The sequence below is a fragment of the Curcuma longa genome, chromosome 11, assembly GCF_044706935.1.
Source record: "Curcuma longa cultivar G26 ecotype Majalengka, Jawa Barat chromosome 11, ITB_CL_G26_1.1, whole genome shotgun sequence".
Lineage (NCBI taxonomy): Eukaryota > Viridiplantae > Streptophyta > Magnoliopsida > Zingiberales > Zingiberaceae > Curcuma > Curcuma longa.
Window position 1 is genome coordinate 15989826 of NC_133871.1, and position 17677 is coordinate 16007502.

At 38.9% G+C, this 17677-nt stretch overlaps 4 protein-coding genes and 1 non-coding gene across 5 annotated transcripts; 4 read left to right on the forward strand and 1 right to left on the reverse strand.

Moving 5' to 3' along the window:
• The first annotated feature begins 197 nt into the window (after positions 1 to 197).
• On the forward strand, positions 198 to 7878 carry LOC141839981 (putative serine/threonine-protein phosphatase 2A regulatory subunit B'' subunit TON2). Its single transcript, XM_074727853.1, has 12 exons — positions 198 to 516; positions 1809 to 1900; positions 2133 to 2195; positions 2355 to 2453; positions 2887 to 3045; positions 4198 to 4269; positions 4363 to 4495; positions 4616 to 4680; positions 5453 to 5528; positions 6100 to 6201; positions 7028 to 7220; positions 7510 to 7878. Exons 1-12 carry the CDS (start codon positions 366 to 368, stop codon positions 7745 to 7747), a joined length of 1443 nt encoding a protein of 480 aa, XP_074583954.1. The 5' UTR covers positions 198 to 365; the 3' UTR covers positions 7748 to 7878.
• A 1075-nt stretch (positions 7879 to 8953) lies between these two features.
• Positions 8954 to 17558, forward strand: LOC141837216 (protein DMP3-like). The gene is made up of 2 exons (XM_074724659.1): positions 8954 to 9501; positions 17471 to 17558. Exons 1-2 carry the CDS (start codon positions 8954 to 8956, stop codon positions 17556 to 17558), a joined length of 636 nt encoding a protein of 211 aa, XP_074580760.1.
• Positions 9733 to 9814, reverse strand: TRNAS-UGA (transfer RNA serine (anticodon UGA)). Its single transcript has one exon. It is a non-coding gene; the product is annotated as a tRNA-Ser (tRNA).
• On the forward strand, positions 10303 to 11057 carry LOC141842270 (ethylene-responsive transcription factor 11-like). Its single transcript, XM_074730483.1, has one exon. The coding sequence runs from the start codon at positions 10380 to 10382 to the stop codon at positions 10986 to 10988; it is 609 nt and encodes a 202-aa protein (XP_074586584.1). The 5' UTR covers positions 10303 to 10379; the 3' UTR covers positions 10989 to 11057.
• LOC141842269 (protein ECERIFERUM 26-like) lies at positions 14837 to 16832 on the forward strand. The gene is made up of 2 exons (XM_074730482.1): positions 14837 to 15285; positions 15752 to 16832. Exons 1-2 carry the CDS (start codon positions 14854 to 14856, stop codon positions 16592 to 16594), a joined length of 1275 nt encoding a protein of 424 aa, XP_074586583.1. The 5' UTR covers positions 14837 to 14853; the 3' UTR covers positions 16595 to 16832.
• Positions 17559 to 17677: the final 119 nt, after the last annotated feature.

Consider the following 17677-nt stretch of genomic DNA (forward strand, 5'->3'; position numbering starts at 1 on the left):
ATAGTTTGATTAATTTTAAATTTAACTTACTTTGTTATCTTGTTAAATAAAAAGTAAAATATGGCTGGACTTTCAGTTTTTGGAAGAGAGATTTAGATTGGGATTTTTCCCAAATTGGCCTTTTTCAATTCAACAACCGGCAACAAAAAGGGCTTAATATACACGAAATGGAGCATAGTTCCAGATCAACACCGAAAAGTAGCAAGCGAAGAGTAGTTCTTGCCCTCTTTTGTCACCTAAACGAGGCGAGCACTGTGGATTCGCCGGGACTCGAGAACACCACTCGCTGGTTCCATTTTGGGATACCCTCATCGCACGACGATTAGGGGAAAGCGTTGAGCGACCCGATCACTGCGGAGGAGACAATGTACAGCGGTCCTAGCGACGGAGTAGGCAGCGGCGGCCACGAGGCCGCTGCGCCGAAGAAGATTCCGTCCGCATCCTCCATGCCTTGGGTACGCAACCTTCGCCGCTACGTCGGATCCGGCGCCGGACTTGGCTCCGAAGCCCTCATGGGTCAGCTCCCTCTACGCCTCTAGCTATGATTTTTTGTTGCTTGCTGGAAATAACCAGTGACATATGGCGGTGGCTTTGGTCTCTTTAATTAGAAAAGAGTGATTGTTCCCCCCTAAATATTAACTGTCATGCAAAATAGGTTTGCGATTAAGTTGATGTGTAGGTTTCAGCTCCAACCCTAAGTTTTTGAACTGAAAATCGAGGCTTCATTTTATCAATCGGAATGTCTTTTTGATACCACTGTAAGTTATCGTCTTAAGGAATACGGATAATTGCTGATAAAAACCAATTTCTGCAGGTATAATCTAAGTTCATTTACCCATTTCTCTTGCGATTGAAACTTTCCTTGTGCCTATTTATAAAGTTTATGCTAAGAGATCATGTGAAGATATCAAATACTAAGAGAACCTAGAAGTAAGAGCTTAACCAGTAGTTCCACTGTTTTCCTAGCTCGGATGTAATCAATGTTCCAAAATCAGGAATTCCTTTGCTTCACAAGGGTTGCATATTACCAGTGCATTAGATTAGACAATTATTTTCCTATGTAATTATGTCATATGGCTTACAGTAGATTTTGGTTATCAATTACTGGTGCCAATAAATCGGATATTTAATTAGGAAGTTCCATGATAGATAAATGTTTTCTCATCAACATCAGAAAAAATGGTGTCATTTTGAGAAACCTGATTGTGCTTTGCATTTGGATAAATCTTGTAAAATTCCATGGATTTTTCTCTCTCTCCATGGCCAAGGAGCAAGTCGTTTATTCCAATAATTGATGGCCCTGACTTGTTGGCATGCATGTGAACACCAAGCTGTTTGTATAAGAATTTGGAAACTTAACATGTTTTGCTAACATGCCAATTTACTATCTACCTGTCTTCCTATTGATTCGTTCTTTTTCTTTTACTTGTTTTCTTAAGTACAAGTAGTTGCAGGTTTTGTTATGACTTCTTACTACTGCCTAACTATTATAGAGGTTTTGTCCTTAGCTCAATACATAAGTCCAACTTTGGTTGGTTAATGGTTGGCTACTATGATGGTTCTTACAAATTTCATGTGTACCTTCCTGGTGAATTAAAAAATCCTGCAAATTAACTTGGGTTGTAGGTGTAGTTTTGGTTGTACTGACCACATCTTTTGGTGTAACTAGTTATTCCTTGCGTATATCTTAATGAATATAGTTATAGAAGGTTTTTATGCATGCCCTGTATTCTGGGCACATGAACTAAAGGTATTGCTCAGGGTACATGACTAAAAGATGTTGCCTAAACAATCACTACAATTTGCAGAGCTGGAAACGAAAAGGATATTGCTTGAAATTTTCAAAGAGCGGCAACAGAAAAATGCTAAAGCTGGCAAAATCCCTAGTTTCTACAAAAAGGCATGTCCGTCCATTGGCTCTGGATTTCCTTGTTCCTTTTTGTCTGTATATTCACTGTAGCACTAGATGACCTGATGATGGCTTGTTCCCTTTCTTCAATTTCCCCATCTAACATGTCTACCTTCAATTGATGATATTCACCTAAATCAGTGCATTTCTTTCACTTTATAAAACGAATTCAGTGAAAGCTTTTTGAGATTAGTTCTGATAGCATATTCTTTTTGTAAAGCAGAAGCCTGAAGAGGGATCAATTAGTCATAGGGTTCAGGGCTTGGCAAAGTATCGATTTTTGAAGGTAGGGGTTACAAAGAGCATTGGTCTTTTATCTGTTGACAAGTGTACCACACATGGCCAGCCATCTGAGTTGCTAATTATTCATAAGGCTGAGAACTGATGGTTTGGGATGCTTCCAGTTCCTTTATGCACTCAGCTTCTATATGCTTTTATTGTGCAGAAGCAATCAGAAATTTTACTGAATGCTGATGACCTGGATGCTATGTGGGCTTCTTTAAGGGAAAATTGTGTTATTGATGATGCCACTGGAGCTGAAAAGGTAAACATGCCTTCTCAGATTATTCTTTCATGTCACATCTTCAGAAACCTGTCAACTTGATATCTGTCACATCTGTATAATTTCTTTATTTGCTAGAAGGAGATTTCCAATTTATTGCACTCTCTTTATCTTATAATTTTGAATAGCTGGAGCATTTACTAACTTGATAAGGTGGATAATTCATTCTATGCTCTGTACCAATTAGTCATTTTATTGAAGTCTGTGCATGACTTCATGAAGCATCTGAATCTTCATTAATTTGAATGGTGACCAGCACTTACCTTTAATGACATTGTAGATTGGGACTAGGCATGTATATGTTATTATCTTTGTTATTTATCTGTAAATATGGGCTAGGCATGTTTATGTTATTGCTGATTTATGTGTGTTTTTTTTATGGTAAGTCAATGTCTTGTGTTATTGCTTCATACAGATGAACTATGAAGATTTCTGTCACATTGCCTCTCTCTGCACAGAGCAAATTGGTCCTAAGTGTCGAAAATTTTTTAGCCCTTCAAATTTCATGAAATTTGAGAAGGATGAATCTGGCAGAATTGCAATCCTGCCTTTCTATCTATATGTGATGCGAACGGTAACTTCCATTTCCTTAGTAGTGTACATTCTTGTCTTTATATAAAAGAAATTATTATGTGGAATATTTATCTTTTTTTCAGCAGTAATGAGATTAAATGCAGAATATATATTTTAAGTTGCATGAAGGACTTGCTATACGAATAAATTCAATTATAGTCATGTTTCCTATTTACCTGTTCATTCTTGATTCTGTTGAAAAAGTGGTTACTGGCCCTGTTTCACTCATTGTGTTTATTTTTCTTGGATTCTTGGAACAGTTAGCACTGTTGGAGTGAATTATGATTATTTAGTGATTGTGTTATTGTTTGTTGTAGATCTATCTTTATTTAATGATTATGTTATTGTTTGTTGTAGATCTATCTTATGATGCATGGTGAACTGGTTATCATTTTATTTGAGTGTAATTGTGTAAACATATTAAAACTTATGGAACTGAGTTTTTGCATCTATACTCCTGTCATGATTCATAGTAGAAGCTTTGATCTAACCAAAACAACTCATATTGATATGTGCCTCAGCTAGGTGGCTTTAATAAGTAGATTCAAATACAAGCATCACTTATTTTGTATGCTGATTGCCAAGTCCAGGCTATGGTCAGTTTGATATGTATTATCTTAAATTTACATCAAAAATAGACTGTCAGCTAACTTGCTTCTTGTCTGATGAAGGACCAATTCATCAGAACCAATTAATGTTGTACATTAGGTGCTAGATATGTAATCTAAAGGAATGGGTTGTAGGATTGTGTATCTTTATGGGATTATAAAACAGTAATTTTAAGTCGTGGGATTGTGTTTCTTCATGGGATTATTAAATGGTATTTATTGTCTACATTTATTTTATCTACTTTTATTTGAAAACTGAAATTCTTTTAGCAACTGATAAAAGATGTGGATCACAAATTCATTGTAAGGTTTTATTGATATTTTAAAAATTGATAATATGCAGTTAATAGTCCTATGAATAGATGATAATGTGTAAATGATATCTTCTGTTTGTAAATTTATTGCTTGTTCTCATTACTTTGAATCATGATGTGTTATATAGTAATGCCCTGTTTTGCTGTAATTTCATGTTGTCAACTTTGTCTTGAATATGTGAACTTCTGAAATTCTTATGCATCTATTTTTTCCTGTCTTTTCGGCTTCAGGTTTCACTTACGCAGGCAAGAATTGATATGAGTGAGCTTGATGAGGATTCAGATGGTTTTCTTCAACCTCATGTATGAATAAATTTGCTTTTGAGTGTTGAAATCTGCAACAGATCTATTTTTTGTTTTCCATCCCAAATGTAAGAGTCAAATCACTGACTACAGGAAATGGAGGCATATATAAGAGGTCTTATTCCTAATTTGGCACAACTCCGTGACATGCCTGGAGCCTTTATTCAGATGTATTGTCGAATAGCTGCACGCAAGTTCTTCTTCTTTTGTGACCCTCATAGACGAGGTTTTCTTCTTGAACTTTTGTGCTACTTGAAATATGTTCCTAGAGGATTTGCTGTGTTTCTTCTATTAGCAATTGGTAAGATTAGATAATTCTAATGTGGATTCAGTCCAATAATCATAGGAAAATCATGCATAAAGAAGGTGCTGCTGAGCAACTGTCTCCAAGAGCTCATGGAACTTCACCAGGTACTTTTCTGCCGTCGAGTACTGCCACTTTTCTCCTTTTTTCTTATTTTAAGAACTACACTGAAACTAATCCATCTGTCTTTCTCATCTGCTATCAATTAAAATTTCTCTCCATCTTTGTGAATTCCAAAAAATTTGTGTGCTTCAGTTAAACTGTTCGAGGATAGTTAGGGAAGAAGATATTCTTTTGTAGCACAAATTAACTCCCTTCAGCATGGCACCATCTAAACCTCTCAGTTGTTGCCTGGGCTACATCTTATTATTTTATTTTGTGAGGCTGGTTCTTTTATTTGATTGACATGTTACAACTTGGACATTGATCAATATTATGCTCTAGCTTGAGGAGATCGCGAAAGTAATTAGTGTAGTCACACATTGTTATTTCTCTATCTTTTGTCATAATGTTATGGTATATTGGTGTTCTTATTTCTCTATCAGTTGTCATAACTTTATGGTATATTGCTGTTCTCTTTTCTTATTGAATAACAGCATTCTGTTATCCTTAGCTATCAAAACTGCAATAAGTTTTCCTTTGTTACATGTTTGTGTCAGGTTAAAGTCACAGTTTTAGTTGAATTCTGGCATAAGATAATCGTGGAATTGATCCTTGTATGATTTGTTTGCCATGGCCATATGTTTGGTTTTGCAAGGTTTCTTTTACCTTATGCACTAAGATCTGACAATCCTTTATTTGTGAGTTGGGGAACTTTGTATTGGACCCTACTTCTAGTTCTCTGTGTTATTTATTATTTCACTTTGTTCTTGTTGTTAGGAAAGCGAAGAAGAAGTTCCTGACACAGAGCAGGCAGAGAACTGGTTTTCATTGACTTCTGCACAGAGGATATGTGGTATGTTACATAATCCTGATTCTTGTCTTCCTATAATTTAGCAAAGGATATGTGGTATGTCACATAATCCTGATTCTTATCTGCCTATAATTTAGCAAATCATTGTAGTTCTTAGATTTTGTTTCTTTCTGATTGGAGAAAGCAAATCAATTTTGGTTTTCGATTCATGTACTTTTAAGTTTCAGATGTTTTCCATGTGTTTGACATCTACTTGCAAAATTTGCTTTATCATGTCACGAGGACTTTAATCCTTCTCACCTATAGGCATGGCATGCTTGATTTGGCCTTTCAAAATTTCAGTAAAGAGACTTGTCAAACTTTATCATGTGACTAGGTATTTATTTAGTTTTAGTTCTCATGCATAACTATGTCATGATTGATTTAACCTTTTAAATTTTCTTAATTAAGCACTCAACTTCCACAAGTTTATGAATAATAGTGCCCGTGGCTCATCATATGCTCAAAGTTATGGTGTTTGGAAAGTTCTGTTCTTCAATAAAGATTTACTTTGCCATTCAATGCACCTTTTCAATTCTTTAAGACCTTCACTTATAGTTTTACTATTCCACAGATATGTTTCTTGCTCTAGATAAAGACAAGAATGGAACATTAAGTAAGCAAGAGCTCAAAGAATATGCTGAAGGGACACTGACTGAAATCTTTATCGAGAGGGGTAAGGATCTAACCTGAGCGGTAATAGGTTGTTCTTTTTTATTTGACATTTTAGTCATTATATTGTAATCAGCACTCTTTTATGGGTTTGTGCTTCATTTATTGGCTTTTATACTAGTATAAATCCATGTGTATGTGAATGAAAAGAGTTATACATGGGTTTGGGGGGAATTTATGCAAAAAGTATATAATGATTTAAAGTATAATGGGTATAATGACATCATTACTGTGTGCTGCCCACATTTGTCAACATGCTTCATCTCTAGATATTCTTATGGTTGAAAGAAAAAAATGGTATTTGCAAATTGTTCTTGCAAGTGACTTTGATCAGGAAATGCTGGTAGGAAAAGATTATGGGCTGAAAAATGTCTTCAAGAATTGTAACATGATTTAATTTTTCATCAAGCTGTTCTATGCAATAGACATTGACAGGTAATCAGGATCGATGGTAGAAGTTCAATATATGCACAAGCATGTCATGAACAATAGTTCTTTGAGAAAAACATAGCAATAAACCCATATGCCATCTATAAAAATATATACTGATTGCTTTTAGGTGTGTCTTATAGTCCCATTTTTGATGTGGACTTCCTTCATGACACCTAATGCTACCACCATGCTGTTTCTTTAGCTAGATTAATAATTCCATGCAATAGGAACATATTCTTTGCAGCAAAGGACGCTAACATTTTTTTATGTTAAAAACACTCGCGCCGTTTTTAAAAACCTAGAATGCCATGATACAGAAACTCTATTCAATAGGAAATGCACCATAACAGCATGCACAACCTCATGTTTCTTCTTTGTTTGCTTGCTTATGTGCAAAGTCTTCGATGAGCATGTACGCCGAAGTAAAGCTGGAGGGGGTAATACTCGTGAGATGGACTTTGAAAGCTTTCTGGATTTTGTTTTGGCCCTTGAAAATAAAGACACACCTGAAGGATTAACATACTTATTCAAGTGCCTTGATCTTCAAGGACGGGGCTATCTTTCAACTGCTGATATTCATACCCTGTTCAGGTATGTTTTCACCTATTTCACTTGAGTACTGAAATAGCTGAAGTTTTTCTTTTGCACTTCTTCAGTCCGTCCTGTCATTATAAAATTGAGCGGGTTGATGAGTTCCAAACAAATGTTATTGCTTTGCGGCCGATCTAGGTTCCTTCCGATCTAGGATCCATGCAAAGATTGCTTCAGTTCTTCCTTTTAAAAGCCTTGAGTTATTGTAGCATTTCCATATATTCGTTCATATTATTTTGCTTTGCTGATCTTGAAACTCACTCGCCAAGTTGCCATGTATCCTTGCCAGAGATGTTCACCAAAAGTGGATCGATGGTGGAAACTATGAGCTATGCATTGAAGATGTGAGAGATGAAATCTGGGACATGGTCAAACCAGTAGACCCTCTTAGGATCACACTTGCCGATCTTCTTGCCTGCAAGCAAGGTGGTACAGTCGCTAGCATGCTAGTGGATGTGCGTGGTTTCTGGGCCCATGACAACAGGGAAAACCTACTGCAGGAAGAAGAAGAACCTGAGGAAGAATGAGTTTTTTTCCCAACTGGACTAACTCAGTTTATCTGGTGAAATGGAAATTGTACCGTTAAAATTAAATGAACTGCTTGCCTTGGGAGGATTATTCTCTGTGTCATTGTGGTTGGAAAGTGAAGCAAATTAAATGACTCTGGTCTTTTTTTTTTTTTTTTTTGAGAAGAAGAGGTCAAAAAATCCTAAGCAATAAGCGGTGATAGAAATTATATATTTTTTAAAAAAAATAATTATCATTATTAAGCTTGATAGGTAGGTTGGTTGGCAAGAAGGCGTCATGCTGGGTGTTGCTCTGATCCGTGAAAATCGTAAATTTGTTGGAATAATCTACAGAAAACCCGTTAATTAGATCCAGGAATCCTATCTGTCTTCTCCGCGTGGGCGTCACGACCATGAGGCAGGAGCACGGCTCTTGGAAAACGCGCAGGTGGCACGAGAACAGCGGCTATCCGCCTTCTCCTTGAGGACGTCGTGACGACGTGCACGGGTGGCGCGAGACGGGACGCGGGCGGTGCGGCGACGGATTTAAAGGTGCTGGAGATGGAGCAGCGTGGCGTACGGTACGAGCTAACGATCGGCTCGAGAAGGGAAGCAGATGGTCCGTCGACGAATTCGGTAGCGGCGCCGGCGATGGAAAGGTGGCAGCGGGCAGCTAGCGCGGTCAAAGCGCCCGCCGGCCATCAGGGAGTCGCTGGACGGTGGAGCTCAGCAAGCAGCAAGATGTGTCTAATCCACGAAGCAGATTACGTTTCACTCTCATGAGCTTCTGGTAATGACCGAAATCAAGGCAAAATTACCACAAGCGTTACGTTTCACGTTTGATACTTCGAACTGACAGAGGAACATATAGAATCTGAACCACCATCCATTCTCATTTCTCATATTGATGAAGTGTTACGCCAATAATCTTATAATTAAGCCTCAATACGCCATGTATGGTTGCACTCGATCTTGTCATGACGTTAATGGCTGCAACTTGTAAGTCAGGAGAATCCTTTGCGCACCCAAATCCAACTGATTAGATTCATGATATATATGTATATGTTTGGCCTCCACTGAATTTTCGTACATACGCAAGACCGTTACGTTCCACATATCCATCCATTTTTCGTGCCTAGCTCCTAACAATTCAATTAACTGCTATATATAGTTGAGAGGATCGATCGATCGATCGATGGGTAGGTGTTTGATCGTGTTAGCGAGGAAATGGAGAAGGCGTTGTCGAGCGCGTCGAACCTGGTGAAGCTGCTGCCGAGCGGCACGGTGCTGGCGTTCCAGGCGCTGACGCCCACCTTCTCCAACCGCGGCGCGTGCCACACCCCCAACAGGTACCTCACCGCCGCCCTCATCCACGTCTGCGCGCTCGCCTGCGCCCTCCTCTCCTTCACCGACACCCTCCGCGGCCGCGACGGCAAGCTCTACTACGGCGTGGCCACCCTGAGTGGCTTCCGCCTCTTCAACTACGACGACGACGCCGCAGTTGTGAGTGGCGGGGATGGGGCCGGGCCGACGATGTTGGTGGCGGAGGAGGAGCTGCGGCGGCACCGGGTGCGGCCGCTGGACTGCGTCCACGCGGTCTTCTCGGTGGTGATGTTCCTGACGGTGGCGTTCAGCGACTCGGACGTGGTGAACTGCTTCTTCCCGGAGGCGGGGGAGAACGCGAGGCAGTTGCTCATAAACTTGCCGCTGGGAGCGGGATTCATGGCCGGCGTCGTCTTCATCGTCTTCCCCACCACCAGGAAGGGAATTGGCTACCACCCCGATCACTGATATACAAACTAATTATTTTAATTGTAAACATCATGCGATTGAAAGCTTCTAGTATTTATTTATGAACAAATAATAATGGATTTGGATTGCTGATTATTTAACGGTTATTTATTATTTTTATTTTTTTAAAGAAGAAACTTGCTATTAAGAAAACCAATTACGTTTCTGACATACATTTTCATGGAAAAAAGGGGAAATAAAAAAAATTCTATAGGCGTCGACAGCAGGGTTCGAACCTGCGCGGGCGAAGCCCAACAGATTTCAAGTCTGTCTCCTTAACCACTCGGACATATCGACAATTAGACTAATTTACATAAACAATTTATTTATTTTTATAGAAACTCAGCGGAGGGAATTTAAAATGTCTCACCGGGGCCGCCACTTCCGAGTCCTGCGTCGTCTCCCTCGTTCTTCTCACTGTGCCAATGATAACGATCGCTGCCGTCATTCCGTCCATCAAGAAAGCGAGTCTACCGAAAGCGACAGCGCCACCGCCAAGCCCACGCAGCCACGCCTCCGGCGTCCACATACAGGGCACCGCGCCGCGCCCCCAGCCGGATCCCACGCGTCTCCTAAGCGCCGCCGACCACATGACCGTCCACCATCGATCTAATCGTACGCCCCACTTTCCGCTATCACGCCTCGATCTCAGCGTAAAAGGCGATATATTCCCTCCGCCTGGCGTGCGTTTATCAAATCTATATCAATTGGGAACATGGGCGGCGGCTGGGGCGGCCGTGGGCTGCTTCCTGTCTTTGTCGTTGCCGCCACCCTCCCTGCGCCTTCCTCGTCACGCTCCTCTCTATTTATATTCGCTCCGCCTTCTCTCCCTTTTCACCTCCGAACAGAGATAAGTGCTGTCATGGCTCCGATTAGTGCGAAGGTTGCCGCTCGCGACGCCGCGTACGGCGGAGGAGAGCCGAAGGGGCGGCAGTTCCGCGGCGTCCGCAAGCGGCCGTGGGGGCGTTTCGCGGCGGAGATCCGGGACCCGGCGAGGAAGTGCCGCGTGTGGCTCGGCACCTTCGACACCGCCGAGGAGGCCGCCCGTGCTTACGACGCCGCCTCCCTCCGCTTCCGTGGCCCCAAGGCCAGGACCAACTTCCCCTGCTCCCTCGATTCCACGCCGAGCAGCAGCACCATCGAGTCCGCCTCGCAGAGGCGGGCGGCCGCCGCCTCCGGCCCCTCGTCGCTGGTTCTGCGGCTCAGGCCGCACCCGTTGGCGAAGTTCCCCTTCCTACACCACCCGGCCGCCGCCGTCGGTCAACCCCTCTTGGCGTTGCTATTAGATTCGAACGCCTCGTCGAAGAAGGCGGCGTTTATGGATTTCATGGAGCCGGTTTGTGGCGGGGTGGAGAGCGACTCGGATTCGTCGTCCGTAGTGGATTGTCCTCGTAGGATTTACTTAGATTTTGACCTCAACCTGCCGCCGCCGGCGGAGATCGCAGAATCTAAAAGCACTCTTGTAAAATGATTGCTACTACTGCCTTTACGAATACAAGATCATCTCTGTTTTTCCTACAAATTACACTACATTGTGTTTGATTTTGTTGTATCGTTTTTTTTTTTTCCTTTTTGCAAAAAAAAAAAGAGAAAAATATCGCACTAAATTAATTGCCCCGAATTGAACTGGAAAAAAATGGATAGAAATTCGTACTTGCATTATATCTGACCACCAAGACACTTGTAGTCTGGAAAATTTTCAGTTCACCCTGTTCTTTTTCAAAATGCTCCTATTTTATACTGCAATTATTAATACAAAATGATAAATTCAACTCAAATGAAATAATATTATATATGTGAGGGCTAAAATGATCACCCGGAGGTAAGGTGCAATGCTTAGATCTTCAGATGAATAATCAAGCATTTCAAATTCGAATCTCATGTGATACATTGTAAGAGAATTTTCTTGTAGTGAGAAGCAAGTCTAAGAATAATGGTAGTCTAGATTAGCATCCTCGAGTGTTTTTTTAATTTATATTGATGGTTGATAAAAAATTTTTATTTTGATAGATAATTCAATATTACAAAAATTTTAAATTCCTCAAATATAATAAAACCGCTGTGTGCATTTCTCAAATATAATATATGCACAATTAAAGAATGCTGGAGATTTAAACCTTCGTTTACGTTACCTAGAAAGCATAGTGTTATTGCATAATAAATAATATATAGAAAGTGATGGTTTGAATTTAAAGAACAAACAAGTGCCATTAGTATACCATCAATGCACTTCTTGATACAAACTACACGTCATTATCGAAGATAATTAATCATAATTCTTTTGGATCGTTTACTTTTAGAAATAATTAGGTCAATAAGAATTTGGATATCTGAATTAAGAAAATAAAATAACCACCTCAAAATTTTAAATGGCTTATTTACTCATTGGACTTTAAGAACTGGCACAAGAAATAAAAATTTCACATTATAACTCACAATCAAATCAGACCAAGATGCCCGAGCCCAGCCCATCAAATAATACTCAAATAAGTCAATGTAATTGTAAAATATTTTAAAGAATAAATAAAAAAATAAGTTTTTAATTACAATCAGGACAATATTTAAAGATCGGCCTTTAAATATATATGTATAAAAAATTGAAAACTATCTTCACATTTTTTTTCATGAATCACCATCATAATTCCTTTTATTATAACTGTCTTGTCCTTTTAACTAATTAATTAATTATATATATATAAATAAAAGATATTGTAAATAATTTAAAAATTTAAAAGTTGTTTAGTATCATAAAATATTTACTTTCCGAGATAAGCTATTGATCTATCAAATTCTAAACGAGTAGTCAAGAAGTTTCATCCTTTTTCTAAATTTTAAATTATAATATATAAAAATTAATAAAATATTATAAACTTAAAATTGAACATATAATTTCACCTGAATTGATATAAAAATGTATAAGATAATATATAATTAATTATATGTTTTAAAAAACAATTCTACTAAATTTAAAGATTAATTCAATTCTCTTTCTTTCATGGTGTGTATTTACAGTATATTAACAAAGGTTACACACAGTCCTCCCTAGGACATGAAGCTATATGAGATACGAAATTATCAAAATTTTGAAAAATAATTCAAGTTGTTGCTTTCTTTTATTAATTAGATTCCAGACATCACATCAACTAATTAAATTGTATCTACTATTGAAAACTTTAATTTCAATAAATCAATCTATATATACGGCTAGTTGCCTACGGTTTAATCCATCATAAATTGAATTAAATGGATGAATTGAATGAATCAAAATCAAATCTAACAAAAATAAACATATTTTCATATTAATACCTTGATTGATATGATCTGTTCTAATTTTTAAAACATATTTGGAAATATTGGTCTCTTTTATAAGAGAAACAATAGTAGTTTACAGATTTTTGTCTTATCAATAGAGACCGATCGATAAAATTCATATTAAAAAAAGCAATTTAATTTTCTACAAAAAATTATTGCACTATGCTTTCAAGCCTTGCAAATCACTAGCTGAAGCTGTTAACTGTTGTCATCGAGCATTGAAAATGTTCACATTTAAGAAAGACAATCCCCATTAGAAAACTTGATTGAATCACACTGAATAGACTGATATATGGCACAAATTTAGAGTTTGAATCAGAATCTCACTTCAACTTTGAAAATAACTGCAAATCATAGTCTTAAACCTACCCGAAAACTACAGCATTCGAATCATAATGCTTCACTTATCCTTATTAGAGATGTCTTCATCTTTGCTAAGGTCCATTCCAGCTCGTTGTCCCTGATTAGGTGTACTGTTATAATTATGGATAGATTTCTGTCACTTCTTATCGGTTACGAGGACAAATGAGCTTTTAAATGGTAATTATATCCCATAATTCTCCCAACTACCACGTACTGTTTCCCCTTGTTTTTTTGTGTGTGTTTTGTTTTATTTGGGTTAGTTTCAGTTGAACACTGCAAATTTCCATGCTGAAGAACAGAACGGTGGGCATGCTGTCCAGAAGGGCTAAAGCAACAGCTAACAGAACAGAGTAATGATGTTTCATAATTAATCAATATATCCACAAGAGCGGTTCGTTCATAAAGATTGGTCCAACTCTTTTTCATCTCTTTCACGCCGTAATTGGAGTAATCTACAGAGTTGCAGGAGAAACACAAGTTTATATATATGAATCTGCAGGTTGGGCAGGATCATGTTGAAATAGTGATAGCAAAAAGGTAGAAAAGAGTTGCAGTGACGCTATCATACACTCCGTTACTGCAAGGGCGAGCAACTTTGAAAACAACTGCAAATCATAGACTTAAACCTACCCGAAAACTACAGCATATGAATCATAATGCTTCACTTATCCTTATCAGAGATGTCTTCATCTTTGGTGAGGTCCATTCCAGCTCGCTGTGCCTGATTAGGCGTACCGTTATAATTATGGATAGATTTCTGCCACTTCTCATCGATTATGGGGATAAACAAGGGTGAGTAAAAGTTTAATTAAATTAAAAAAAATCAATCAAAATGGATCAAATTTAAAAATTTAATTCAGTTTTTTTAAAAAAATTGATTATATCGATTAATTCAGTTTCATTTCGATTTTAAACTCTCTTATTCAATAAAACCGAATAAATCAAAATAAAAAATAATTGATAAATTCTTAAATAAGTAAATCTATAAATTCTTAATTAATTGATAAACCTCCTATAATATATTCAATTTTTATTTAAAAATTCAATTTAATTTAAAAAAATTTAATTTACAAACGAGCTAAATGGTAATTCTATCCCCGAATTCTCCCAACTACCACTTACTGTTTCAATTTTTTTTGTGTATGTTTTGTTTTATTTGGGTTAGTTTCAGTTGAACACTGCAAATTTCCATGTGAAGATCAGAACGGTGGAAAGTCTGTCGAGAAGGGCTAAAGCAACAGCTAACAGAACAGAGTATGATGTTTCATAATCAATATATTCACAAGAGCGGTTCTCTTTTTCATCTCTTTCACGCCATAATTGGAGTAATCTACAGAGTCGCAGGAAAAATTTAATGCTGAAGCTTGAAGCTTGCTGTTTCATTAACTTTATATATGGTCCTAAGGATTCTACTGCTTTCCGTCCATTTTTGAGCGATTCGCGATTTTACATCTTGTACTTTAACGTCGAACAACATCCATGCAACAAGACTCTGGAGATTTGTCTTCATTAAATCAAAATTTACTGCTCTTTGAGTTCTTACTAGAAGTTCCAAGTTCAGTCAAAAGGTTGTTACCACCGCTCCCTCGCCTCTCTATAAATGCGCCGCTGATCCTTCTCCAGTATTCTATTCTTTGTAAGAGCTAGCTACGAGCCAAGCCATGGGCGTCGAGCAGGAAAAGTCCGCGGTCTATGGTCACTTGTTCTCCACCGTCGTGCCGGGCGACGTCACCGGCGAGGCCGTCGTGCACGAGCTGGCCAACATGGACCTCATCACGAAGCTCCACTACCTGAGAGCAGTGTACTACTTCAGGCAGAGTGAGGTCGTCGACGGGCTGGGCATTAACGACCTCAAAAGGCCCATGTTTCCGTGGCTCAGCATGCTGTATCCCCTCGCCGGGAGGATCCGGCGGCCGGAGGCCGGCCGGCCTTTCGTCAAGTGCAATGACTGCGGGCTGAGGATCGTGGAAGCGAGTTGCAATAAGACGCTGGAGGAGTGGCTGGACGTGGAGGACGACCCGAGGTGGAGGAACCTTGTGCCGGACAAGATCCTCGGTCCAGAGTTGCCCTTCTCGCCCTTGCTTTACATCCAGGTGATGATCTTTGCTATTAGCAAATCGACTACGTGCGCACGTCTCAAAACTACTCCCAAACAAAAAAAAAAACGCCACTTAGATCTGAACACTCTATTTTGTTTCATCGTTTCCAGAGCTAAATTTAACTTAATTTCTTATAGTAATACATAGAAACACATCGAACAGAGTCAATATTTCAGATTTGATTAGGTTTCATTAAGTGAAATCTAGTAAGCAAGCGCATTCCAAATTGGGTGACCAACAGTCAACTAATGCACTGTGTGCAGTGTGTATGTAGTAATCTTACTATTTGTGGTCCCTGCGTGAGATTGGACAAATCAATTAATTATCGACTTGAAGTTGCTCAGTGGGTTTGAATTTTTGCTGTCCAAAGTGTCGTAGTGCCAGATACTTTTTAAATCAGTTTAATATAGATCTTTGGCTCACTGTTTAAGCTAGCTGATAACTGCTACTTGTTGAACAGTTTACAAGGTTTAAATGTGGAGGGATGGCTATTGGATACAGTTGGTCTCATGTTCTAGGAGATGCAGCGTCAGCTACAAATTGTATCAATCTCTGGGGAGACTTTCTGAATGGCAATAATCCATCCACCAAACCGTTTCAGCTAAGCAACACGCAAAACACTGCACAAAAACCTATCGTAGCATCACCTCAGGAACCACCAGCTTCAGTTAAGCAAGTTGAAATAGTTAACGACTGCTGGTTGTTTCCTAACGCCTGTAAAATGACAACACATTCCTTCAAGATCACAGAAACTGAGCTTGTCGAGATGCAAAGGGAGCCAAAACTCCAAGTTTTTGAACTGATCGCAGCTCTCTTCTGGTTGTGCTTGTCGAAAATTCAGAGTGGTAGGGAACTCAAATTGGCAACCATATGCAGACACAGAACTCAAGCTAAATGCAGTGACGTGCTCAGCAATAACATCGGAATAAGCACAGTCAAATTAGACTCTTCGGCTGCCAGTGTTGGATTGTTCAGACTAGCAAACCTCATCGTTAAACAGGAAATGGATGAGTCGGAGTCAGTTGAACAATTGGTTGACAGAAACAGTGGTAAGCCTGATTTTCTACTCTATGGAGCAAATCTCACGTTTGTAGATATGAGAGGAATCAACTTGTTTGGACTAGAGCTCAAGGGTCAGAAACCTGTAAAAGTGGACTTCAGCATCGATGGGGTCGGCGATGAAGGAGCAGTTTTGGTGCTTCCGGGTCCTCAGAGAAGTGATGTAACTGTGATGGTTATACTGCCAGAAGACCAGATACCGAAGCTGCGTCGAGTTCTTGATAGTGAATTTGGCATCGCATAAGGTTTGTTGTTGAACTTTAAGCATCGCGTAGCGAAAATGTGAACTGAGGTGAATGTTTCAGAGTTAGTAGTTCAAATACTTGTTTGTTTAAGTAATCCAATGTGTCAACCTTAAATTTGGCTTCTGTTACAGTTCGTTGGTGTAAGTTTTATGTATGCAATAAATAGCTACAAAGAAGATGCAACCACATGACAATGACAAGAAATGGCATACGATAAGACATGTTCATTGTTGTTGATTATGCTACCATCAGAATGAATGTTTGAATATGACATTCTACCACAATATGAACGAAATACTAAAGCTCCTACAATGGGTTGTTGCATATATAGAATCTATGATAATGAGCAATGAACAGGTTACAGCAAGTTAAAATAAATAAGGTGATCTCCCATTGAGCTCTTGTGTAAATCCATCCATAACTCTCATCTGCAAAACATCTGAATTTCAACTCACAATACATTTTATATTTTGATGCCTAAGGTTTTATTGGATTTGATTTAAGCTAAGCACATATCTAGAAAGGTTTTATAATTGTTATTTGCAAATGACTATGTAATTAATTAAAAGCATTTAATAGCATTAGTACTAATCGCAAGACTATATACTCTTTTCTGTCCACAAAAAGGAAAATTAGAGAGGAGTGCTGTGCTGAAGGCTATATGTGCAGGATTCAAGGAGTCTACCGAGCCTCCTGTGTGCTTGAATGGAGGTTTGCGTGACTATTCATTTCTACTGAACTACATGCCAAAAGGAGACAAGAGACGCGATCTGGGAAGAAAAATTGAGACAATTTTGTGTAGTCCAAAGTGTTGAGGAAAAAAAAATGATAATCCTTCGCATTGACTAAATCTCTGGAGATGATCGATCCGGTTCCACGAAAGTTTCACCGACTACAAATACGTCAGCGACAACCCACTTGCAAATATACACCATAGTTGAGGATGGAATCGCGGATATCTGAATGACAACTTGAATGTCCTACCACGGCACCATGGCTCTGGGGATAAGTGTTCCTTCCTCAGGAACTAAGTCCTGGTACTGATTAATTACTAATGAAAACCAACGCTGTTGTTGGGCCTT